Source organism: Protobothrops mucrosquamatus, unplaced genomic scaffold (assembly GCF_001527695.2).
Source record: "Protobothrops mucrosquamatus isolate PMUCROS unplaced genomic scaffold, P.Mucros_1.0 scaffold74, whole genome shotgun sequence".
Lineage (NCBI taxonomy): Eukaryota > Metazoa > Chordata > Lepidosauria > Squamata > Viperidae > Protobothrops > Protobothrops mucrosquamatus.
The window spans coordinates 259,353-285,026 of NW_015386451.1; the positions used below are offsets into that span (position 1 = coordinate 259,353).

The 25,674-nt window shown below is 48.5% G+C and overlaps 2 protein-coding genes and 1 non-coding gene across 3 annotated transcripts in view; 2 read left to right on the forward strand and 1 right to left on the reverse strand.

Moving 5' to 3' along the window:
• Nucleotides 1-406: 406 nt before the first annotated feature.
• COG4 (component of oligomeric golgi complex 4) lies at nucleotides 407-14,140 on the reverse strand. The gene is made up of 19 exons (XM_015812173.1): nucleotides 14,048-14,140; nucleotides 13,873-13,955; nucleotides 13,667-13,781; nucleotides 12,545-12,719; nucleotides 11,720-11,913; nucleotides 10,613-10,718; nucleotides 9,907-10,064; nucleotides 8,836-8,894; nucleotides 7,468-7,601; nucleotides 6,063-6,181; nucleotides 5,310-5,476; nucleotides 4,508-4,673; nucleotides 3,810-3,872; nucleotides 3,253-3,369; nucleotides 2,555-2,647; nucleotides 1,727-1,810; nucleotides 1,369-1,470; nucleotides 749-877; nucleotides 407-566 (listed from the first exon to the last, which is right to left on the reverse strand). Exons 1-19 carry the CDS (start codon nucleotides 14,138-14,140, stop codon nucleotides 432-434), a joined length of 2,292 nt encoding a protein of 763 aa, XP_015667659.1. The 3' UTR covers nucleotides 407-431.
• A 639-nt stretch (nucleotides 14,141-14,779) lies between these two features.
• The window catches only part of SF3B3 (splicing factor 3b subunit 3), a 31,437-nt gene continuing 20,542 nt past the window's right edge, over nucleotides 14,780-25,674 (forward strand). The window contains exons 1-10 of the mRNA XM_015812184.1: nucleotides 14,780-14,853; nucleotides 15,515-15,841; nucleotides 17,584-17,756; nucleotides 18,720-18,861; nucleotides 19,774-19,886; nucleotides 20,519-20,656; nucleotides 20,746-20,849; nucleotides 21,079-21,244; nucleotides 22,736-22,831; nucleotides 23,259-23,331. Coding sequence (XP_015667670.1) covers nucleotides 14,784-14,853; nucleotides 15,515-15,841; nucleotides 17,584-17,756; nucleotides 18,720-18,861; nucleotides 19,774-19,886; nucleotides 20,519-20,656; nucleotides 20,746-20,849; nucleotides 21,079-21,244; nucleotides 22,736-22,831; nucleotides 23,259-23,331 — 1,402 coding nt within the window. The 5' untranslated portion in view covers nucleotides 14,780-14,783. The remainder of the gene's footprint in view (nucleotides 14,854-15,514; nucleotides 15,842-17,583; nucleotides 17,757-18,719; nucleotides 18,862-19,773; nucleotides 19,887-20,518; nucleotides 20,657-20,745; nucleotides 20,850-21,078; nucleotides 21,245-22,735; nucleotides 22,832-23,258; nucleotides 23,332-25,674) is intronic.
• On the forward strand, nucleotides 16,358-16,440 carry LOC114922327. The gene has a single exon (XR_003810379.1). It is a non-coding gene; the product is annotated as a small nucleolar RNA SNORD111 (small nucleolar RNA).

The following is a 25,674-nucleotide window of genomic DNA, read 5'->3' on the forward strand; positions in this document are numbered from 1 at the left end:
TCTTGAGTAGCGGCACCCGTGAGAGGCTCCAGGAGGCAGTTCTGGCCAAAGCTCAGGCTGAACTCCTGACCCACCGCAGAGGAGAGCAAAGGCCCAGGCCAGGCCCCAAGAGGAAGGGGCCCTTCCATCGTGGTCCAGGGAATCTTTTTTCTGGGAGGCTGCCACGAACTGACAGCCCCTCCCAAGCCCGGGGGTGCTGGGTTTCTGCAGAGCTGTGCTGGGCAACCATCTTGCACAAACGCAGGTAAGAAGAGGCCCAAACCTGGCTGAGGTTGCCGGAGAGGAAAGTTTTCCTAATTCCGCTTTTCAACAGAACATCGTCACTGAACTAGCAAGAAGAAGGCGAGTGGCTGAGCTTCTATCTAGTTTAGTAGCCAGTCCTAGCAGGAAGAGGCAACAATTTTTTTAAAAAGGAAGTTCCTCTCCGATGGCTACAGGCGTAGCCGTTTGATGTCTTCACTACGAAAATCCATCCGGAGGGCCAGCACTTGGCGGACCTCTGCTGGCGTCAGACACCACGTCAGAGGGCCCGAATTGGGTCCCCAGTAATCCAGGATCTCCGTTACCTAAAAAGAGAGGAAAATACCGTCTGCCCATGTGGCAGAGGACCAGAGAGCGTCCGCTTGACATCCGGAAGGCAGCAGAGCCGCTGCCCGGCTTGGTTTTGTCTCTGGCCCATCTGGGACGGGGCTTGGCTCAACCTCCCACCCCGCTGCCGGGCCCAGGGAATAAAAGCCGGAGGACCCACCCTTTCCAGATTGAGAATGGTCGCCATCTGGGAGAGCCGGGCAAACTTGTCACGGATGGTCCAGGTGGTGACAGTGGTCAGGTAGGCTATCAGGGACCTCAGTTCTTTGTCAAAGTGCAGCCCACCAAGCTGAGGAAAGAAAGCAGCAAAGCACAGCTGAACCCGCAGCTGGCCGTGAGATGCCCATCCCAGCCCCAGCTGAACCTCCTGCAACGGATTAACCTCTGAATCCCACCAAGCAGGGAAGTCTGGGGAAAGGCCCGCTTCCAGAGAGGCCCCTTGCTCTCCATCGCCTTTTGGCTTCACCCTCCCTGAGCTGCCCATCCATCCACCTCCGTAACAGCACTCTTGCGCGGGCCCTTTGAGAGAGAGCCATCGGCAAGCACACCCCACAAGGACCCAGACAAGAGACTCTCCAAAGCCAGATCGATTCCCAGCCCTGACCAGCCTCTTTTCCCAAGGAGTGGGGCAGGCTGGGCCTCTTCCTCCCCATTCAGGCTAAGCTGCGAAGAGCAGGGAGGAAGCCCTCGGAGTGTGCACCGTGACTCAGATTGTAATGCTGGCATGTCTTGCAATCAGTCTGCAGGTTGGCTTTGCTGGCACTCCCCACCCCATCTTACCCGACTGAAGGTGGACTTGAGAACCACCTTCTCCAGCTCCAGAGCGACTAGGCTGGTCATTAGGCTGGTGAGGCTGTCGTAGATCACGGGGGACAATCCTGCCTGCAGAGGGGGGAGGAGACTTGGTTCAGGATGGCACCAGTGCCAGAACCAGACCAAGGCAGGCCGGGGGGACAATGCAGCCCCTTGTCCAGCAAGAAGGCTAGTGTGTCCAGGGAAAAGGTTGCCAAGTGCCCTGGCCCTTCCATTGGCAAGGGGATTGCACAGCAGGGCAATTGCCTTCTCCTTGAAATGACCCGTGCCAAAGGGGCCAATTCCCCTTTGAGGAATTCCCCGCCAACTCGTGCCTCGAACTTACCTTGAATTCCCCCATCTGCTGTTCCAGGTTCAGAATGAACTGCTGCACCCAGGGGTCGTTGGCTTCATAGTCATTAAACTCTTCCTGAAAGAGCAGCAGAGAGCAGAGCTGGTCTCGCTACAAAACATTCCCTTCCTCTGCCTCCCTCGAGGGGTTGGCGGGGTGGCTTCAGCCGGCCCACCACGACGCATGCCCGGCCACCGCTCCTCCCCCAGAGACCTTCCAAAGACTCGGCCTGCCTGGCAAAGGCTCGCCAGCCCCCGGCCCAGTTCCTGCTGCTTCTGCTTAGCAGGATGAAACAAAGGGGGGGGCAGGGCTGTTCTCTGGGGAGATGCTCAGCTCTACAGGAAACGCAGTGGGGAGATGATGAAGGAAGAAACCCTGCATGCAGGAAGGGAGTCCACCGGAAGCACAGCACTTGACTGGCAAGCCCCCCACCCCAAGGAAAAGCGAGCCCCCAGGCCCGTTCTGTTCTCCTTCCCCCCCCCTCCTCCTCCTCAGGCTAATTTCAGAGAGGCTTCTCCATATCAGCTCTTCAGACGACACAAGCAATATTGGAACTCTGCTGCACGGAGGCCCCAGAAACCTTTTAACCTGCCCCCTTCCCTCCCTCCCTCTTCCGCCAGAGAGTCTCAAGGAGGACAATCCTGAGGTTCTTCCTCAGCCTTTCTGACCACAATATGTCTTATTCAAGCTCTCTCTCCCCCAGCAGCATTCCGATTCCACCACGTCTTCACCCCTATATAGCCCCAACTGAGTTCAACGTGGTGAGAACTGTGTTTCTCCAGCCTCCTGCATTCAGTCAAGCAAATAAGACAGCGCACTCACCTCCTCAATGTTGTGGGATACAGACAGGAAGAGGTTAATCCAGGGCTTCACCTGCGGTTTGACTGCTGAGTTATTGAGTTCATTCAGGCCTTCCTGAGAGAGAGCAAGGGTCAGTCAGCAGCCCCTCATTAGGCCCCCTGGCTCCCCTGTACACGGCAGCCACCTGGGAGCTGATCCTGGCAAAGCTGCAGACCCCGGGGGTTCCCAGCCTTCAGGTGTAGAGAAGCCGCTCATATTTCAAGAATGGTATCAGAATAGAATAGAAGAGGAATTAGAAGAGGAATAGAATATTATCACTGTGTAACTCACAACGAAATTAAGCGCTGTCCACAGTGCACACTACACACAAGGAAAAACCACAAATAAGAACATACCTTATATTCACACATCCTTCACATTCTATTCACCATTGCGCTGCCCCTAATATTGCATTTCAAGGTTGCACTATACTGTGGTATTTAATATGGTTACAGTTCTGGAACAAAAACTATTTTTCAGCCTATTTGTCTTTGTTTTTATTGTCCTGCACCGTCTGCCGGATCATCTGTCTGAGCTGAAGCAGAGACATGCTCAGCAAAATGTGGGTGAGTGGAAGAGGCTCTTGCAGCCCCAAGGAGTTCACCTGCCGCCCACTGGCCAGCTTCGCTTCCTCCTGGGTGGCTTTGGGACAGGCAACGCTCCAAGGGTCCAAAGCTCACCTGCAGCAGGTCACGAAACTTGCTGGAGACGGCGTCCATGTCCGAAAGGCAGCTCTCCAACTTGAGCCGAGCCTGCTCGCCTCCAAAGCCCTGGCCGAGGAGCTCGGAACAGTCGCCCTGCAGGGAAGCAGAAATCCAGCTGCAAACAGGAATTGCTCTGCAGAAGGAAAACCTCAAGTTTGAGGGATCTGACACACAGCAAGAGAAGGTGGGGCGGCAGTCCACCCACAGGGAGGCTCTCCAGCTGCTCAATTCTCCCTTCCTCCCATTTCCCATACAATCTAAGCCTCTGGATGTGGCCCCCCAGCCAGGCATCGCAACTCCTTGCTCCAAACTCAGCATCCTTGTGTTTTTACAGATGGTTTATATCCTGGTTTGTTTGGGTACCCACCTTTGGGATAAGCCAGGCAGGACCTCCCAAAACAAAGCCGGACTTCTAGTTGAGATGAAGTGATTCTAGGAATTAGTGTATTTAAGCCCCAAGATGGGTTTGAATCAAACACCCAGCGACACCCAGACCTGCTGCTTCCAGCCAAGAGCTCAGCGCCCAAAAGTACCTCCAGGGTCTTCTTCAGGGTCATTATGTTCTCGCTGCAGGCCTCCACATTGTTTAAAGTCCCCTGAAACAGAGTAAGCAGAGCTGTCAGAAGCTTTTCCAACCTTTCAGAGCAGCCATGCCAAAAGGGTCAGCACTTCGGTCATCACTCCTCTGAGAAGGAACGCAGGGGAACGTGAAGGAAGGTTTCATTTGCCAGAAAAGAGGGTCGCACCCTCCGAGAACCAGCTGGCTCTTAAAACCCAGCACCAGGCTGTTCCCCATCCAGGAAAGGAGAGAGACTGGCCCAACGGATGGAGGCGTTTCCATTTCCTCCAGGCCGGCCAGGCACAATTCCTTGGGGGAGGCTACTGCAAAGAGAATTCCACGTACTTGATCCCCAGGCCCAGGCCTTGGCCTGTGGTGCTGCCCTCCACCTGCTCCCTTGTTGTTTCTTAATGCAAGGCCTAACAGGTGGGCTCTTCGATGCGAAACAACATTTCAACCTCCTTTTCTCTAATTGTCTACCAGGTACTTGAATAAGACAAACATTTCGAACCCTCTTCTCCAACGAATGATGCTGTGTTGGTACTTCCAACCGCCTTTCAACAGTCCAGTTTACTTGGCCCTCCACCCCGGCCACACTGGCTCTCTGGAAGCCCCTCTGCCTTTCCCTCCAATCCAGGCATTGCTACTCAGGTTCCCACTCGGACAACGCACCAGGAAGGACTGCTTAGCCTCATCGGTGCTCTCGATGCCTTTGGGGTCGAACTTCCCCTGCTGGAGGCTGCTCTGCATGATGCTCACGGCACTGGTCACTCCCCTCTGGAAGTCCTGGAAAGGAGTAGCTGGGAAGCCCAGCCTCAGCTTGTGGCTCAGGATCTCCCTGTGGAAAGAAGGCAACCTCAAGCAACATCTTTCGGTGCCGTGAGGAGGCAGGACCAAGGGCCTGGAGTTGCACCCTCCCCCCTCCCCCTCCCAGCTCTGAGCCCTGGCTAGGAAGGCAACATTGGCTTCACTGCTAAGAGGGCTGCACAGGATTTGCAGAGCCAAGCAAGCTCCTTGCTGCCCACCTTTGTGTGACATAAATTCTGCCCTTGGGCACAAGGAGAGTCTGTCCCAAGCCACCAGGAGCAGGAAATAGCGGAATCTGTGAATCTATAGTTTATTTCAAACTCAGAACATTCCAATAAGTACATTTAATCTGAAGAAGTGTGCACACTTCCCTTGTCAGACATCTTTATACCTCCAAGGTCCCTCCAATCCTTAATTTCACGATTCTATGAAATCAAAGTCATGGGATCACAGGGTTTTTGGAAATCATCTCCTCCAACCCTCTAGTTCAGTCTCCAAACTTTCAGATCTGTTCTGATTATGTGCAACAGTAAGGCCTGTAGGAGGCCCATGCAGTCTAAGGACCAGCCCGTGTCTCTTTTACAGAGGCCTAGAGGAGACGTGGCAGAACCTCCTCAGGTTCCCACAAGAGCTCCAGACGTTGCCCACCTCCTTCCCCACCACCTACCTGAACTCTGACTCAAGCTCCGTGATGGAATGGTTGATCATGGCACAGAGACAGTCGATGCTGGAGCTGGAAAGAGCCCTCCCGATGCATTTCTTCACGATGTAGAAAACATCATCCACCATGCTTGAGGTTAGCTGACCCTTCTCGTAGGTGTCCATGGCCACAGCCTAGCAGAAAAGCCAACAGGCACCCATAATTTACCCTGGGCTTGTCAACCCATCAAACACCAGCTTCACTCAGGCAATCAGGGAGGCCTAGCACGTGGCTTCCAAACTTTGCTGCTTCTGAAGACAAGACAGTGAAAAATTTCTTTCCTCAGCAGAAAATGTCAAACTGGTCTTATCATCATCACCATTTCTTCTGCACAGCTACGGCTTGATTCAAACTGTATAAAATGTTGCTGATTAAATCACCATTGGTAAGCCAACCACCACTATAGGAAACCGAGAAACTCCTAAGCAGGAGAGTCTAGTTACTTCCTGAGAAAATCTGGCTTCTACCTCTGGCAAGCTGGAAAAACCTCTGGCTGAAGCTTGGATGGTTGGAGCAGTCAAGGTTGACAAGGCTGCCCTACACTGACCCATCTGAAGGCCGTTCCCTTCCCACCGGGCTCTCTATGCAGGAAACGGACTCTCCATTCCACAGGCAGTTTTGGCCGTGGGACTTACCCAGGCAACGGAGCGTGTTGAGATGGCCTGCTCCATCCAAGAAGGGAAGGAGGACAGATGTGAACGTCCAGGCTGTTACTCCTACCTTATTCACAGTCTCTCTCATAAAGTACTCTTCCATGGTGATGTAGTAGCCAATCAACTCTTGCATAGCACAGCTGAGAAAGCAATTGTGGAGCAGTTTATCCAGGCACTTCTGATGCTCTGTGGAGCAGAACCACCATGATTAAGAAACAGCAGAATGGTTTGAAAAATGGTAGAAGAGGGACTTGCACAAACGTGAAAAAGATGTAATCAAAATAGTGAATTAAGGAGACTTAATTCTGAGCAGCTGCTACTAGAGAGGTCAATAGATACAGAAGAGATACTGCTGCAAAAGCTCCAGATCGAAAATCCCTGGTGAGGCACCTTAATACTCCCCGACACACCTCCCTATATTAAAAGGCATCTGTGGCCTACGTGGCCAATCTTGGGGAGGGCCTGTCTTCTTTGCCACTGAGGCTTGAGGATTGCCGCACCAAAGGCAGGAGAAGCTGGATATGCGCAAAGGACAGCAGTCCCAGCATGCAAGGGCAGTTGCAGCCAGCCCCAGTGCAGGATCTGAATGGGGGCCATGGTGGAACAGCTGTTGCTTCCTCCCAAGGGCTGCCCCTTCCCACCCAGCCCCTTCCCATACCCAGAAGGCTATTATGGCTGCCATTCTGCTAAGCTATGCATCGCAAGCTGACAGCCTGGTATCAGTAAGTGGGGGAGCAGAAGCAAGGGAAAGTTAACTGTATCTTTTGCTCACAAAAACCTCAGATCCAGCTTTGCTTCTTCTGTAACCACCTTGGCTTTAGTAAAGTATACTTTTGGCTAAAATATTGGGAGTCTACTTACAGATTGGGTGGAACTGCAGCTAATATCATCAACAAGTACATTTTTATGCAATGTCTGATGCAATAGCAAGCTTAAAAGATGTAAGACAGTCCTCAACTTATGACCACAAATAGGACAGGAATAAGTTGAGTCACAGAATCGTAAATGTGATTCCAGCTTAACCGGTGGTATTTTTGTATGGAAACAGGCAAAAAATATTGTAATTCTTGATTATGTGACCACAGGATTCTGTAACTGATCATAAATGCAAGCTGGTTGCGGAGCACCTGAATTGCAATCAAATGATTGTGGAGGCAGGGAGATGGTTGTAAAGTTAAATTTACTTCATAACTGACATTTTCATAGGCTGTTGTTAAATTAAACTATGGTTAAGCAATCAGTTGCAAAACAAGGACTAGCTGTGCAGTAAAACTAAGTATAAGAAGATAGCTATTAAGATGAGCTGAGAGAGAGAGAGAGAGAGAGAAGGACTAGCTGGGTGCCTGCTTTCTCTCTGGGGCACCAAGAAGCAACTACTGTACCGGGAAGGGGGGGGGCAGGGTTTCCGGGGGTTCACCTTCCCGGATAAAGAGCAGAGGATCATGGATTCGGAGCTGCCCCTTGCGCTTTACCTTGCTTCACCTCCTCAGAGGCCATAGAATCTCCCACCTCAAAGTCAGAGGTGATGCGCCTCTTGATGAATCTCAGGTAGAGTTCGCTGCGGGTGTTCATCAAGGTGACCTCGGTTAAAATAGGGTCAAGCTCCCTGTGAGAAGCAAAGTAAGGGTCAGCCAAAGAAAAGGGACGCAGAATCATGTCTGCTCAGCCTGAATCTCCAGCAATGAGCCATCTGGGTAGGACGTCTGGCTGCCCTCAGTTTCCTTCCTGGCACTTCTTTTTTTTATTAAGTTATAATATAAAATCCAAAAGTACAAAAGCAAATAATAGGAAAAGTAGGGAAGGGAAAAGTATAGAGAAGAAGGGGAAAAGAAAAAAAAGGCCTTGACTTCCGACTCCCTTTGGTGCAGTAGAATAAGAAGTAACCTCAAACCTCCTCTTTTAACAACAGATCTATCTAATCAGTAAAACCCAAAATCAAAGTTTTATTTTTTTCTACCTCAAGCACAAATTCCAGAAGCGGTTTCTAAGTAGAAACAAAAGTACTTGTGTTTTTTTCTTTTATCAAAGCAGTCAATTTAGCCATCTCTGCTTTTGCAACCATCTGGCACTTCTGCAGTAGCTCCGCTGAAAATTCACTTTCAATTCTCACAAGTGATGCAGAGGCAAAGAAACGGCTCACTGGTTCTACCTACAGCCGGACACTCCTGGGTAGATTTTCCCAACCACTGAACACAACAGAAATAAATAGGAATATCGAAGAACAGAAACCAGAACTTCACTTGCTGGGACTAATAGATAAACAAATCAGAAAAGAGTTGGAGAACAATTGCTACATGATTATTACACACATAGAAATAAAAGACTCTGAAATACTCACAATGGAGAAATGGCTAATGAAGATGACAGAAAGTTTGCATTACTTTTATTCTCTTAAAAATTCGGTAATAAAAATTATATTGTTAAACAGAGTATCAAAGAACACGATGGATTTTGACCCCAATGCTACTCTAAGGGGAATTTTAATCCCCCCCCCAAGTCAGACTGGAAAGCAGCCACTGACCTCCACAAATCTGACCTCCGAGGCCGACCAGGGAAGCTCAAAGCTCCCAGGCAAGTCGCATTTCTTGGGGGCAACATCCAAAGACCCCAGAGGAAGCTGCCTCAAACACTTTCAGTTCATGTTCCCAAAGAGGACAAGCGCCTGAGAGTAAAGGCTGGCCCTGTCTGGCCCTCTGGGAGACGACCAGCAGCCAGCCAGTCCGATAAAGTTGGCAGAAACCCCAATGCAGACTCAGTTGCTCAGCAAACCCCAAGCTCCTCCAGTAAAAAGCATGCCTTGCTTGCCCTGCACGCTGAAAGAGAAAAGAGACGTGCCCCACCTTGGTTCGATCTTTTCTCCCGTCGCACTCCTCATCGCGCTGCTCTGAACATGCTGGAACTGCAAGCATTGGAAGACAAGAGCTGTCAAGCCTCCCAAACAGGCCGTGGATGTACCTTCCGGCACCTTCCCGGAGAGATACCCCCAGCAAGTCTCTCGGGACACATCCCAGCCACAGCAAAGCTGAAGGAGGTCAGAGAAAAAGGCCTGGCTGCGGCCCGACCCATTTCCAGGACCCTCTGAGCACTTGCCAACAGGGCCAGCTCCAGGAAAGGCAGAGCTCTGTGGGCTGTCCAATTCCTTGGACAGCCTAGAAAAAGAGGCAGGCAGGAAGAACCCTCGGCCACTTTTCTTGTCTCGCACGGCCTGGCATGCAGCTTCCGAACACGAGGCAAATGTGGAAACTCCGAGCCCAGGCTCTCAACCTTGACAGCCACTTACTTCCCCTGCTTAGCCCAGGTGTGATTCTTGCTGCAGGAGCTGCTGGGAAGCAGAAGGGCTTTGCAGCAAGGCTGCCTGAGGGAAGTCACACTGCTGCAGTCTCACTGCGGATGGCTAGAGACACGGTGGCAGTTTCCACACGTGAACGACTTTTGTGGCAAACCTCTTAAGTGCAGGAGGCACCGCACTGCGCCTGATTCAGACCCCCGAGGACCCTGAGGAGAAGCTGGGCCTTGGCAGCCGAGAGCCCTGCCCTGCCTGGACAAGCCCCTCTGCTTCCCGGGGCCAATGATCCTGACTGGGCCCGAGCCCAGTGGCTCCTCTTCATTCTTTCTAAGGACCGGGAGTTCTTTATGGGTCACACTCAGAATAGCTCCTGTAATGCTGGGTGGGAGAACAAGGGAGCGAAGGCTCAGGCCAAATTCCCTCTGCTGCCCATCGCTCGAACACCTAGGCTGATTTAAGCTTGCCCGACACCAGCGCAGCTCAACTGGAACGTTCTGAAGAATATTCCAGGCAGCGGGCTTTGTTCTCGACAAAAAGGAAGATTTATTTTCCACTTCACGCACATTCCTGAGAGCAAGAGCCAGCCAGTCACAGGAGAGCCTCCTTCCTTCCTTCCCTTCCTCACCTGCCTACGATAGTCTCTGTGCTGGATGAACTTCTCCACCACCTTCTCCACCTGCTGGTCACATTCCGCCTGCAGGTGCTTGATCAAGGCATAAAGCCTGCCGGGTCCATAGTATGTTTCCACAATGGGCTGGTGAGTCTCCACAATACGTGCAATCCCTGCAAAGAAACCCCAGACCCATGACATCTCAGTGACAGGGAGCAGAAAATTCACTGCCAAATTGCTGATTTTTAACACAAAGAAGAGGAACGTGCTAGGAATCAACAAATTAAAAAGTAGGTTTTGACCTTACTGCTCACTCTTAAATGTGGGGGAAGGGCCACTCACACCCAACCATGCCTAGGATGATACAGAAATCAGCCAGAACCACAGCAAAAGGCTCCTGCCAATTCCATTGCCTCCTTCCTTCCTTCCTTCCTTCCTTCCTTCCTTCCTTCCTTCCTTCCTTCCTTCCCTCCCTCCCTCCCTCCCTCCCTCCCTCCCTATCTCTTTCCTTTCCTTTCTGGAAGGAAGCAGTAAGCAGTCTAGCTTACTGTTTTCTTTGTCCTCCTCTATGACATTCCATAAAGAAGCAGCCCAAAGAAGCTCAGTGGCCCCATGCAGGTGGAAGGCTCAACATGGCTGTGAAGTTTCCTCTGGGGTCCCCCAAGGAGTAACACCTCATTCATTCCTGAGTTTTCAGAATGAAAACAGGGCAGAACTTTACCTTCAAAGAGGAGCGTCAGCGTGTCTGCAAACAGGACTGCATATCTTCTGTCTGTTGGGTCAGTCTGTAACGCTAACTGTAAATTCTCTTCTGCTTTGTTAGCAACCTGGAAAGAAGAGGGGCCATTAGCCTGCTCCGTTGTCTCACAGCATCAACTTGCAGACACCCATTGGTGCAAGATGGCTCACCAACTCCCCAAGGTCTTCCTAAAACAAACTGCAGATATTTCAAGGAAGCAATAATAGGCAGTTACGAAAGACTTCAATTATCAGCTGGGACAGACAAAGCATACTAAGCGCATCTTCTATACTGGGCAAGGTTCCTCTTTCAGAAGGTAAGATGGTCCAAAAGGAAAAGCACACTCATCACAAGTGGTAGGGAACAGCTGGCCAATGAAGTTCTAAAAGATTGCTTTATTCTGGAGTTCCCAAACTTACAGAAAACCAAGGAGGAAAAGATAATTATTATTGGATTCCAGGAAATGGGTATTTAATAAACTAAAATAAGAGGAAAGGCAGTAGCATGTACTCTTGAAGCAGGAATTATGAATTTATTTCTAACTTCCATCACACGCACAAAAAACATGCAAATTTCAGGGAAATTCAAAATTATAGAAGGAATGGGGAGAAATTGGTAGATAGCAAAGACTGGGAAAGATGGCTAGCACCACCAGGTATTGCGGCTTATTAACTGATCTCTGCAGTACGGCTGGTACAAGCTGAAGACAATTTGGCAATATGAAGCTTGACAGCTTACTCTTTCCTATGATAACAAGGATTACCTCAAACATTAGGAGAAAAACTGATTGCAGCTCAATGAAAGAAGCCACAGCTATTTACAAAACTGCAAAAGCCCCTGGAGTAAAACTGAAGCCCAATGACATCAGTGAACAATAGGCAGTTTTGCTTGGTTCCTCAAAAGATACCAGTTTCCATTTGTCTTCAGCTGATAAAGCGCGGATCAGAAGAAGAAGCAAGGCTGTAGAAAAACCGGCCACCAGATCTCTTCCATCGGTTCCTCCACCAGACTGACAAGAGTGTAGAGAAGCCAGAAACCCTCTCAGGAGCATAAGTGCTGCTGTTGCCCCCAGACTTGGAGGGCGCTCACCTGCTTGCAAAGGTATCTGGAGAAGTTACTCAGCCCCTCATCATGCAGGCCCAGCAGGGGGAAGATCTTGAAGAAGCGTTCCACTTGGGGCAGGTCTTCCTGCTTCATGGCAACATCAAATTTCTCAGTAACAATTGTCTTCAGCTGCTGTTCTGCTTCTTGTAGGAGCTTCAAGTTGGCATCAGTTATGGTGCCTGCCCGGGGAAGAGAATGAACTGCAGTATTATTTTGATTTATAGATGCTGAGATTAATTTAATCAAATAATTCAGGCTCTTAAGGGGGTTGTGAACTGGAGACAAAAGAAAAACTTGGGAGTAAACTCTATTTCAGTCATAACTAGAGGATAAATAATAATTCCAATGCTGAATAAAGCCAAAAACATCTGGTTTTCTTGGCGAGGCAAAGCTAGAAGCCTTTGAAACCAGTAACAGCAGCCACTCTCAAGGTGTGTTGCAGGCCAGAGGCAACTAAACATGAGGCAGCTTCAAAGTAAATTTTTAGGAGGTGCTTTTGATATGAGTTTACTGACTTCTTAGTCAGTTGACCGATGGCCATTATGTTGATCTAGCATGACGTAGTATTTTATAGTATTCAGCATCGTCTGTTATAGTACAGTATCATATAACACAATAATGATACACATGCCACAATGCCAATTTATACCATTTGATATCCTATCTTTTCCCATAAAGACTTCACAAAATGTTACAAACAGGTGACACTGGGCGCTGAAGGACTGAGAGCAGCAAGGCCCTCCGAAGGGCAAGCGCTACGGGGCGGGGGAATCCTCTGAGGAAGGGCCAGACGCCAAACGGCCTTCTTACCCTCCTGGCCCTGCCTGCTCAGCTCAATGACCGACTTGTCCAAAGAGAGGTAGCGGTGGACATGAGCCGCTGCCTGCTCATAGTCTTCATTCCGCAGGGCTGCCTGGACACCATCGGTGCAGAACTGCAGGTCCAAAATGTCATCTGACCTCTGGATGGCCTGGTAGAGGCGGTTCTGCCAAAGCAAGGCAGGCAGGTTTACAGGCCAATTTCATTAGTAAATAACAACCATGAACTTTTTACTGCAATACTGGCAGAAAGATTGAAAACATTTCTCTAGTCTTACATTCAAGAGGACCATCTGACTTTTTGCCAAAAAAGACAACTGAGGGACAATATGAGAACTGTTTTAAATGTTACTGAATACTTACAATTTCATAATGAGAAGCAAGCAGTTCTAATATTTCTGGATGCATAAAAAGCTTTTGACAACTTAAATTGGTATTTTATGTTAAAAGTTTTGAAAGACATGGATTTTGGAGAGAAATTTATCCAAGGGATTAAAGTGATATACTCATCAGAGTAGCAAACATTGTCATCAGTGAAAATTTATGTAAACCATTTGAAAAGGGTACAAGACAAGGATGTCCTCTACCTGTCCTATTTTTTATATTAGTGCTGGAAGTTTTGAATAGAAGTATTAGAGAGGATGAGAAGAAATTAAATGACTTTAGAGCTTTAGCGGACTTCAAAATAAACAAAAAACAAAAAAAGCTGGTTAAGAATATGACTTCTCAGGATTATGAAATATTGATAAGAAAATTAGGTCTTAGGGTGGAGAAAAAGGTTAAATACGCTGGGGTTACATTGATAAATACAAACTGTTTCAAAACAATTTCGTGCCTGAATGGAATGATATTAAAACACGTATTAAGATGCGATACTTTGCAGTTATCGCTATTGGGTAGAATCTCTGTAATTAAGATGAATGTCTTACCAAATATATTATTTTTATTTTAGACTACCAATATTGATAACGGATACCCCATTTAAACAAAGGCAAAGCGAGCAAGGAGGGCCGGCCCAGCGCCTCCCTTCCCCCTCGGGCTTTCTGTCCCGGGGAAGCGGCCCAGGAAGGAGCCCGCCGGGCCCTCCCAAGCGGGCGGCGGCACCGGCACCGACCTTGGCCAGGTCCAGCTGGCGGACCTTGCTGCTGACGTTCTCGGCCAGGCGGCAGGTGAAGGCGATGGTGCCCCCCAGCTGCTGTGCGTCCCCCTCGATCAGCTGCAGGTTGGGGCTGCGAAGGCGGAGAAAGAGCGCCTGGTGAGGCTCCCCGGCGCGGGACCCCCGCCCCTGCCCGGGACCCCCGCCCGGTCTTTGCCACTCACCCCATCCGGTGCAGCGCCGCCACCTTCCCCTCCAGGGCGCCCCGCTGCTCCAGCAGCAGCTCCAGCTCCGCGCGCGTCTCGCCCTGCAACGGAGAAATCGCGCACTCGAGGCCGCCCGCCCGATCGCCGCCGCCCCCCCCGCCCGCCCGCCTCGCCCCCCCTCTCGCCCCCCCACCTCCTCGCGGCACAGGCGCCCGTAGGCCGCCTCCAGCTCCGGCAGCTCGGTGAGGGCGCGCAGATGCTCCAAGGACAGCATCGAAGTGCACATCTCGCCGGCGGCTGCGGGCAGCAGCGAAGATCCGATCGGGCCTGGGCGCCGAGGCGGGGCCTGACGCGCGGACCGTGGGGGCCTCGCGCTGCGTCAGGCACGGCGAGGGCAGCCCGCGCGCCTCGTGCCTTGAAGGACCCCCGGGGGCGGAGCGCGGGCCGTGCAGCGCGCGAGGGGGCGACGGGATCCGCCGCCATCCGCGCCGTTTTGCGGTAGGTGCGGTTGACTCTTGCCCGGGAAGGCTGGCTGGGGCGCCCGCGGCCCTCTCTCCGGCGGGGCCCGTCTCTGGGAGGGCGGTCCGGCGCTTTCCGCCGTGGGGCTGCGACGCGGGTGCCAGGCCGGGCGGCGGCCCCAAACGCCCTGCCCGTCGTCACGTTTGGCCCTGGCGTGGGATGAGCTTCTGCGCTGGATCCGAGACCGCGCGGGTCTCTTTCTGTTCCGTCTCGGGCCTGGCGCACTGACGCGCCAGGGAAGCGTTTTCTGCCCCAGACAGAATCTCTTCCTTTTATTAACTGAGTTGCAAAGTTTAATAAGAAGAAATATTTTTATTGGATATTTGGGGCTGGCAGATGTTCTGTGGGGATTCATTGTTTAACCCCTTTTCTAGCTGGTGGGCTGAAGGGAAGTGACCTCAACCGGCACCATGTTCCTGTACAACTTAACTCTTCAACGGGCCACTGGCATCAGCTATGCCATCCACGGAAATTTTTCAGGTAAACATCACTCTGATCGAAGTCTATACGCAGGGGTCAGCACTTGTTTGTTTGTGTATAGTTCCAAAGGAGAGAAAGCAAAGAACAGGTGTGGCATAATGATACAAACTCTGACAACCTCCCCTAAGAAGGATGCCATTAGCTATCAACTAGAGTTAAAACCTGGGTTGAATTGAGGCTTTTCAAGGTTAAAGAATTCCAAGTGGGGGGATGGGCACAACAGAAAAGCTCTGTTACCTGGCTCATATTCTCCTAAAGGCCTCCTAAAGGCCTCTTAGTAGGCCGTAGTAGGTCTTTTCAAGATATTCTTACTAATTGAACAGATTCTGCCATGCTAGGGCAATGCCTAATGTATTTTGAGTTGCCTTTGGAAGCCCATTGGTAAACAAGACAGAAGAGGTGTTAGGCTTCAATGGTAGGATTGACCCAAGAGTAGTTTCATTACTCCATTCTGAACCAGTTGTAGGTGCCAGGTCTTCTCCAAAGGCAACCCCAAGTAATGAGCATTATAATAACTTAGCTAGGGGGTGATCAAGGCATGCATTTTCAGTGCTGATACATCTTACCTTATGTAGACTTGCAACTGGTGCACCAAAGGTAACTGCAAAGATGTGGGGGCTTTAATCATCCTGTGTTGCTGATCATAGCTTGCATTTTGCAGGTACTAAACAGCAAGAAATTGTTGTTTCCCGAGGGAAAATCTTGGAATTGCTTCGTCCTGATCCAAACACTGGAAAGGTTCATACCTTGTTGACAGTGGAAGTTTTTGGTATCATTCGCTCCCTCATGGCCTTCAGATTGACTGGTGGGACCAAGGACTACATCGTGGTGGGCAGCGATTCAGGCCGTATCGTCATCCTGGAGTACCAGCCTTCCAAAAACGTGTTTGAGAAAATTCATCAGGAAACTTTTGGCAAAAGCGGTTGCCGCAGAATTGTTCCTGGACAATACTTAGCTGTGGATCCTAAAGGGCGGGCTGTCATGATCAGTAAGTTGTATGTGAATGGCAGTTGGGGAGAATGGTTAAACAAATGTATTCCAAATGCAAATGTTGGATGATGCATGCCATTCCTGTCTGGTGTCCATATCTGTTATTGTGCTTATGTGTGGCAATGATTTGACTGTGAGTTGCACGTTTTATGAATTTATGGTTTATGCTTTAGCATGTTGTCTGGCCTCAGCTGATGGTTTATTCTGTAAGGCTAGTATTATATGAAAATGGCCAGTAAGTGTTTCGATCAGAGGTTTTAATGTTTTTGCTTGTGGGGCTTGCTTGGATTTTTGTAAAAGTATCAAAAATGCCATCATAATATTTGGGGGGATAATAGATGGTGGTTGCAAACCAGTCAGAATTCATGGATTTCACAGAAAGACATATTTCCCAAAATAACTGAACACAAAATCAAGATGAAGCTGACTTACAGAATGCAAAGTCACCACTTTGATTCAAATACTAGTGCTCACAAGGGCATTTTCTATGGAGTCAGATGAAATACGGGCAGTTTGACCTGAAATGATGATTAGGAATTCATGTCTCTTCTCTGAAATAAGCTATGGAGATACTTGGATCCATTTCTGATCAGGTGTAATTAACTTGTTGGCTTTTAAACATATCTTGGTGACAAAAAATAGATTCAGTGTATGAAGGAACACTGGCTTGAAAGAAAGACAGAGAGATGTATCCGGTGTGACCAGGGCACAGTATTCTTCACGTTTCCCTAAATGACTTAGATGAGATGGAAGGGATGTGTAATCTCCAAAGTTAGGTGGGGATTGATGGCATCTCTGAAGACAAGTTCAAAGTTCTTTTTTTAGACTTGAACTTTTTTTAACAAAATGAAGTCCAGTTGTGAGAAATTCTCCACTTAGATGGGAGAAATCAGATGAGTAAGCATTAATAGTACCTGGCTTGTGAGAAAAATCTTGGTTCCTGGTAGACTATAGGTTAAGAATAAACCTGCAGGAATAAAGAACAGGAGGAAGAGCTGCTTCCAGACTACAGAGAAAAGAAATCTGTATTCAGGACAGAATATTAATCTGAATAAGTGTCCCAGACAAGAAGCTCCCTAATTCTCATGAGGGGGGAGAGAGAGATTGTAAGCCTGGCCACGCTCCCCCCCCCCGCCTTTGTTAAAGCTAGGGGTGGACTTGCCTGAGACGACACCTCAGCCCAGATTTACTTCTGTCTGACCATTGTATTGTAGTGGTTTTTCTTCCTGTTCCTCAAAGTTATTCCTTCTGCCCATTGTGCCACTTGTTCATAATAACAGCAGTGATGGGTCTCTTGGCAAGGCACAAATAGATTTAGCCTATGCACTAACCAGGTCTCATTCTTCCTCTGATATGACTACCTTTTCTTTCAGTGCCAGATTAGCTTTGCTTCCTATATATGTATAATACAAATTTGTGGATTATTGAAACAGGCCAGCTTTAAGTCATATTTACTGGACAAGATTTAGGTGGAAAACTAAACTGATTAATTTAAAGGAGCAGTCTGAGTGGTGATTGACTGGAAGACCCCAAGCCCCCTTCCAACTGTCATTCTGTATTCTAATCTATCATATTGGAAGGGCAAGGAGACCAATTGTGGGGTGGCAGCTCTGAGCCCTGCCAGTTCAACTGGCCTGATGAGTCTTGAGAAGCTGAGCAGGACAAGCTCTGGGTGGATTTGACCCTGAAGCGGAGGGGTTCCCACCTTCCTTTTTCAGCACTTCCTCTCTTTGCCTGCAGGTGCCATTGAGAAGCAGAAACTTGTGTACATTCTGAACAGAGACGCTGCTGCTCGGCTCACCATTTCTTCACCATTGGAAGCCCACAAGGCCAACACCTTGGTTTATCATGTGGTTGGAGTTGATGTTGGGTTTGAAAATCCAATGTTTGCTTGCCTGGAAATGGATTATGAGGTAGTATCTCTAAAATGATTTCTAAAACAACTAGATCTATGTTAGGTCAGCTTGTTGAGATTGTTAATGCTTGTAGTTGGGAAACTGCTGCTTTCCCAAGCTTGCAACACGAATGCGTTCTTCAATACAAGGAATAAATGTATGAGAAGTGCTTATAGTGTGCACAATTGCTAACACTGTCTTTACTTTGAGGCTGGTGGGCATATGTGTTTAGCTTGGGATTGTGGGGTGCTGGCATTGACTTTGAAGGAGAATCTCTAAAACCCCAGTGCCTGTTTGGTGGTGACAGCTATTGGGAGGACAGTGGACAGAATGAAAATGCCAGTCTGGATCCATTTCCGTGGATTCTATGATTCTGTGCTATCTATCTCTGCTGAGGCTACTCTTGACTTACAAACGGTCATTTAATAGCTGATCAAAGGTACAATGGCCGTGGAAAGGGTGTTTTATGTACCACAAGACACCTCTGGCCATTGTAAAATGTAAAATGTCACACACACCCTGCTGTAATCCTTCAGCACACACAGTTGTGATAATGGGCCACATTAGATTGTTTCAGCAGGATGGAGAGCTAGCAGAGGGTGAGGCTTTCAGTGTAGCTACTGCTATTTATAGCTGTTTCACACCTGAGGCAGAAGGGGCAGGTCTGAACCGGCAATTTCTGAGAAGCAGCGGAGGAGCACCTGCACTGCCGCTCAGGTTTGTGCGACCGAGCTTTGGGCCGGAGGAGTCTGTCTGATCCGGCTTCTGAGCCCGTTCGGTCTGAAGTGGTGCAGCACAGACGGGATCGCTCCCCTGGGCACGCTTGCTCTAGATACGTTGAGTCAACTCTGGATGGCTGGGCTCTGCAGAGACTTTTATGGAAGCTTTGCAGCACTAGACATGTCCTTGTCATGTTACACTTTTAAAAAGAGTAAACTACTCAAATTTCACATGGGGCATAAATGGTATTGTTTTCCTTAGGAAGCTGACAATGACCCCACTGGTGAAGCTGCAGCAAACACCCAGCAGACCTTGACATTTTATGAGTTAGACTTAGGTTTGAACCACGTGGTCAGGAAATACAGCGAACCATTGGAAGAACACGGCAATTTTCTTATAACAGGTACATCTTTTTCAGCCCTTGTAGGGAAAAGGCACATACATAGGATTCATAAACCTGGAGAAAGGTTTGTCTATGTTTTGTGCATGCGATAGAATCCTTAAATTTTTTTAGTGTTGTTTCATCCTCTAAGAAACAGTTTGTGTATATTGATCTTCCATTCTGTAACCTTAAGCAATCAATCAGAAAAGAGCTGGAAGGAACCTTGGAGGTCTTCTAGTCCAAACTCCTGCTCAAGCAGGAGACCCTATACCATTTCAGTTAGGTGGCTGTCCATTAAAAACCTCCGGTGATAAAACACCCACAACTTCTGACGGCAAACTGTTCCCCTGGTTAATTGTCCTCACTGTTAGGAAGTTTCTCCTTAATTTTAGGTTGCTTCTCTCCTTGATTAGTTTCCATCCATTGTTTTTTGTCCTGCCTTCTGTTGCTTTGGAAAATAAGTGGACCCCCTCTTCTTTGTGGCAGCCCCTTGAATATCGGAAGACTATCATGTCACCCCTAGTCCTTCTTTTCTCTAAACTCGCCCTACCCAATTCCTGCAACCATTCTTCATATATTTTTTTCTCCAGGCCCTTAATGATCTTAGTTGCTCTTCTTTGCACTTTTTTTTCAAAGTCTCAACAGCAGTTTAAAGCTGCTTCAAAAATTCTTTTTCCAGCTTCTGAATACGTCTCTTCCTTTTCACTTATACATTTCTTTGCTATGGTTCTGATCGCCCAGTCCTTATCATTCACCTCTCATAATGATAGGTGAACACTGGAAGGGATGGGTGTAGTCCTTTCAATGTTTGCCATTCCATCCTTTTGCAGAAGTTAAATAATGTTGCCAGAAAGAACATTTCCTTTTTATGTAAAGAAAAAAAAGTACAAACTTAGCTCCTTTTGTTCTTTAACATGGCCATGTTCTATATAGTTCCTGGAGGCTCCGATGGTCCGAGTGGGGTACTGATTTGCTCTGAAAACTACATTACCTACAAAAACTTTGGTGACCAGCCAGATATTCGATGTCCAATTCCCAGGAGGAGGGTAAGTATCTTGTGATCTTTATTCTTCTGAAAAAATTATTTCATTAGTACCTAAAATACCCATCCCAATGTATTCTAGACCTCATTTCTGCAGTCCTTGGAGGAAAACGAGAATGGCAGGAAATAGCTAGGAAAGACATACGGTCCTAGTCTAAGCCTTGAAATAGTTATAAATGTGTTTTTTTAAATAAAAGCTCCAGATTTCTCCCCAAACAAGGAAAAAAATAGAAAATCTTCACCCTAATAATTGCATTGTTGACATCTGCCTTCTGAGTCTTTATCATGCTAACGGGTGTTGAATCCCTCAAGTCTCCCTGTAATGATGAACAAGGCTGATAAAGAGAACATGGAAAGCTATCCGTGAAGCTGTCCAGCTGGAGACCGAGGAAGAGAGCTGATCAGAGAGCATTGTTGCGTAAAGACTTTGGGGAGCCTGAGGGGATCACGTCTCTTTGGAATGGATAAGGGGCTCTTCGTCAAGGACAGTTCCCAGCCCCTTTCCCACTAGTCAATTCTAGGCTTTTCAGCAGAAATGCAGACAGAGGCTCTTTGGTGCTCTTAAACAGCTGGCTTTGGCCCTTTGAGGCCAGCCTTCGTACTTCGACCACTAACCTGGTCCTCTTTTTTTGACAGAATGACTTGGACGACCCTGAGAGAGGCATGATCTTTGTCTGCTCTGCTACCCACAAGACCAAGTCTATGTTTTTTTTCTTAGCTCAAACAGAGCAGGGTGATATTTTTAAAATCACCTTGGAGACTGATGAGGATATGGTAAGTCTGAGCACATGTAGTTCGAAAGAAAGAGAGACCTAAAACCACCAGGATTGTCTCATGCAGAAATGCCTTTTTGCTGGCTTCAGGTCACAGAAATTCGGCTGAAGTATTTCGATACTGTTCCTGTAGCTGCAGCCATGTGTGTGCTGAAGACGGGCTTCCTTTTTGTGGCTTCCGAGTTTGGAAACCAGTAAGTAAGATCTCCACTTTCCCTTTCAAAGCAAGAGGTGTGCCTGGAAGGGCTTCTGGTTGGCATCCAGCCCCGCCTCCTCCTCCATATCGGGGGGTCGTTCAGGCATGGAGAGGCAGTCTGCAGAGAAAGGCAATGCAGGAGCCTCGCTCTTTCGTCTTGTTGGACGCGAAGTCCCTTTGGTTGCCTGGCGTAAGGCGGTGCCCCTCCTGTCCCTCTTCTGTCGCAGCTACCTCTACCAGATTGCCCACCTCGGAGATGATGACGATGAGCCCGAGTTCTCCTCTGCAATGCCTCTGGAGGAGGGGGACACCTTCTTCTTCCAGCCCCGGCCTCTTAAAAACCTGGTGTTGGTGGATGAGCTGGACAGTCTCTCTCCGATTTTGTCCTGCCAGGTACGTTGCTCTTCCGCATGGATCTTCGCTCACCCTGGCCTGTGGCAAGCGGGGGTGCTTTTGCGGGTGGTGCCAAGTTTGCTGTGGCAGGAGCTGGTAGGCCCCAGCGTAGATCAGACGTGCAGGGCAGGCCAGCCTGTCTGCTGCTTTTGCTCCAGGGAAATCTGCACCTGGAGCTACTGCTCTGTTCCTTACTTGGGGGATCAAATGGTTTTCACGTTCAAGATGAATAATTCCATAATTTACGTATTTCTGCCTGCCTGCTGCTGGCAGGCCAGCCTTTCGTGTTAGGACTTGAGAGGTCCATAAGCTGTGTGACAGTTTAGCGTTGGTTTTTTTTGTCATCAGTGTTCATTGTGACAATACCCAACTCCTCCCCTTCAGTGTAATAGTAGTTTTAAACTTCACCATTAAAACAGTAAGATACATTTTCTTCTAAAAAAGGAATCGCTACTTTCAGAGAAATTGTAGCAATATGACTGTTAAGGAACAGTTCCTTTCAGTTTATTCCCAGGATATTCTTGCAATAATTAGCCATTTTATTTGGCAAATAAAATTGATTATTTTCCACAATCTCAGAGAGACCCTCACTTCAGAGGGCAGGGGCTATAAAAGAAAAGGCACACTTCTGGGGTATGCGCAGATGGCACTGTTTAGTCAAAGGAATCCTACAAGATTTAGCTGGGTGGGCAGGCACCATTTACTCCCGGCCTGTTCCAGAAAGCCCTCATCTCTAGCACTCTTGCTCTAGAATGAAGCAAGAGGGGCCTTCTCATTCACAGGGTCCACACATGAAGCATCCTCCCCAAGGACCCTGGGCTGGCACACATCCACGGATGCTCCTGGCCCTGGCAAAGAGATCCCTCTGCTCCCAGGAGCTCCTCTCCTCAAGTGGCCCCTCTGCAGTAGCAGAGTAACTTGAACGATTGATTGCACACTGTCAGTCAAATTGTTCAGATTACATTTAACATTTTTGTCCACTTATCAAGAGTGCTAGAGATGCACCTTGGAAATGAGGGCTTTCTGGAACAGGCCAGGAGTAAATGGGCATCTGTCTTGCCTCTGACACAAGGTTCAAGGTGCTTGTAAAACACTTTGGAAAAATGGTTGAGATATGGGAATAAAGAGAAAATCATTTTTATACCCATGGCCATGATGGCAGGAAACTTCCTTTGGCCTTCATTCAGGTGAGCGAGCAAAGTATAAAAAGCACTTCCTGACAGAAAGGGGCCCTTTTTCTTTGGCAAATGCTGCGATCGGTTTGAAGTTAGGATGCTCCGCTTTGCCTGACGGATAAATGGCCTGGTGATAGTGATATTTTACACTTAAGTCCTGCTGTTTGTTGCTCGTTTTACTGCTAAATTCTCCAGGTTTACATTCCAGTCACATCAGATGGTGACAGCCTTTGTCTTCCTGCTTTGAGAGAGAAGCAGAAGCAGACCTCAGAGGGTGTTTTGGTTTCTGATTACCGATTTTTGAATTTCTGTGTAGATTGCTGATCTTGCAAACGAAGATACCCCTCAGCTGTATGCGGCGTGCGGAAGGGGGCCTCGATCGTCTCTGAGGGTCCTGAGGCACGGCCTTGAGGTAAGAAGCCTCCTGAATGAGTGTGGAGCCCCATCTGAAAGCCTGAGCCCAAAGTTAAGAATGGTTCTTTGCTTCAGTTTGTGCTGATTGACCAAAGTGCTTTGTTTGTTTCCTCCATGTTTTTGTTATGTGCTAGGCTGCGAATCACTATTCCTGTAAAGGAGTAAAACAGGTCAATCCTCCTTTCTCTTGCTAAGATGTTGGATAAAAATGCCTTTTTGCCCCCCCCCCCCCCAAAAAAAAAAAAAAGTCCTGAGATTTTTTTTCAGTTTTTCCTCCAAAGCTTTTTGTGTGTCTGGGATTTAATTGTATAGAAAGGAAGGAGGGCTTGTATCACCCCAATTTTGTTGTGTTTGCTATCAGCCTCCATGGCTATTTCATTTTCACAAATCTTCCACATCTAAGCTGCTGTTCTGTATCTTGCTAGGTGTCTGAAATGGCGGTCTCGGAGTTGCCCGGTAATCCCAATGCCGTGTGGACAGTGAGGAGACACATTGAAGGTAGGAAGAGTTCTTGCGTGTGGAGAGAGCTGGGAAGGAGCCCGGCTCAGGTTGAGGCATCTGGGCTGGTGTAGCGTCAGGACGTCCTAAGGCCAGGTGCAACTCTTTCCCCAGCACTCTGCATTGCAGCACAGCTTGCAGCCTTTTGAGTAGTCTGTGACTATTACAAGATTGGTAGGTCCAACCGGCGGCTCCTAGGGTGCCTGAGTCCTGGAGACAGCATTCTCTGGACCATGGGGATATTTGGGGGGCCCTCTTGGTCATTTTCCCTCCCTCCTCAGCTGCTTCTGCCCTTCCCTGCTCTCTCTGGAATCGGCTCACGAGGCTCCTTTGGTGTGGTTGGATGTCCTTGCTCTGCTTTTCTAGTTCCTGCAGATTGCTCTGGTGGCCTTTGTGGCCTTTGTGGACTTTGCAGGTTTCTCCCTTGAGATGTTCTTGCTGCAGTACCAGACCTGGAAAAGAGACACTCATTACAGGGTCTTGGCTGATAATGAAGTGGTCAGGATAGGCATTGGATGAATTTAATTGTGTTCTGCAAGTAGCCTTGTTGGCATTTTGTAAAAGAAGTCCATTTTACCAAATAATTTCTGGCCGAGCGTTTTACTTTTAGACAGAGATGGTGGTGACTTCCCAGCTTCCAGTGTTTGAAATGGATTCAGATCATTTCCCTTGTCCGATCTGGTTCCAGACCTCGCTTTAGTCATCCATTCATCTTGGCAGTCAGTGTCAACAATCAGAGCAGCTTGGCCCAGACTGGGTCGTCTGTTAGAGGGGCAGCTCCAGAAAAAAAATTGTCACCTCCTCTTATATACTGGAACTGGTTGTGTGCAAAACGTTTCGTCTCAAAGCATTTTGAATGCCTCTAGTTGTGACCATAATATACCTCACAGCTTCCTCTTGTGCCCTCTTGCTATTTAAGCGAAGCTGCTGGGGTGGATTGCCTAGCATGAGGAGGTTGGGAAACCGGGGTTCTTGACAAAGCCCAGTTCCGTCCTCCTTTTCTGCTGCAGTTCAAGGTGGTTGTTTAATGGGATATTAACCTGTGGTGTTCAGTCAATCAGAACTGAAAATCGGTTCAAACAAGACTGAAGGATTCCTGGTGGTTGCAAGTTAGATCAGACAATAGGTGGTTAAATTACATTGGATGGATTACACTCCCCCTGAAATTTTAGTTTGGTGAGTTCCTAGAATCTGAATGTCCACCAGAGTTGGGGAATGGCCAGATTTTGTCTTCCTGGCTACTGTTAGTACACCAAATGCAGATGCCAGATTTGACCAGTACGATGCAGGCCTTAATTGTTTGGGTTACTGTTTGGGTTACTGTAGCAATGTTTATATGGGGCTGTGTATGAGCGCATTTGAAACTTGAAGCTATACTGTGGGGTGCTGCCATGGGATTGTTGATGGGGATGTTATGGGGAACATGCGTCTCCCTTGAACAGCACTGTTTCTAGTTTAAAGAGCTGGCAGGATGCAAGTTTGAACCAGGGTGGTGGATTGGCTCTCAGTGTGCTGAGCCTTCTGCTTTGCTGCCTGTGGAATTCTCTTCGGTGGGTTCCCTTGAGAGGAACTTGCTATGAAAGGGGGGGGGTTGTTCAGCTAGCTCAGAGTTGTTTTATGTTTCAAATAGTTCATTTAAGATGGTGTCAGACTCAGTGATGATTCGGAGGGTGGCAAGATGTTTATTTGTGTATGCCTGGATGTTTTTGCAGTGTCATATGTAATGAGGCTGCATAAGTAATAGAATAAGTGTGTAGTAAATTTTTGAGAGGTTTGAGGATTGCTGGATGGTGACAGGTTGAATTTAGTGTGGATAGGTGGCATATAAACAACAAAGAACAGGGAAAAATCTATAGTTCATACCGGCCTGCCCCAGCAAGAGTTGGCACTGGACTGCTACTCTTATTGTTGTTTTCACTGCTTTCAGGAAATGTTAGAAGTGAGTTCCATTGCATGGGCCTTCTAGATCCATTGGAGGGGGGACGTTTGGTTGGTGCCCACCATTTCAGACTGAGCAGCTGCAGAACAAGGAAGAGCCAATTTAGGTTGCCAGTGGGGGTACCTGAAGAAAAGCTGGTGGAAGCAGCTGGATGTGGTTAACTGCTGGGAGAGCATCAGGGGAAGAACAGTAGCTGGCCTGGAGAGCCAGGAGGAGAGAGTGGAATGTGGGTGTGAAATTGACGAAGAGCAGCAGATGGCTTGTAAGGCAGACAGATGAGGAGAGCACTGGTGCGCAAGGAGGAAGGCTTTCCCACTGGAGTGCAAGAACAGACTAGGTGGAGGCATCTCAACCTGATTGCTGGCCGGGGGGGGGGAGAGCTGTGTAGCAAGCTGAGCGGTGAG

Excerpts from the sequence above, each read along its gene's own strand:
- COG4 (XM_015812173.1), bottom strand. The coding sequence starts at position 14,140 with ATGTGCACTTCGATGCTGTCCTTGGAGCATCTGCGCGCCCTCACCGAG. Across the intron at positions 13,956-14,047 it reads GGCGCCTGTGCCGCGAGGAG|GGCGAGACGCGCGCGGAGCT; the intron begins GTGGGGGGGCGA and ends TCTCCGTTGCAG. Across the intron at positions 3,370-3,809 it reads CCCTGAAGAAGACCCTGGAG|GGCGACTGTTCCGAGCTCCT; the intron begins GTACTTTTGGGC and ends GCTTCCCTGCAG.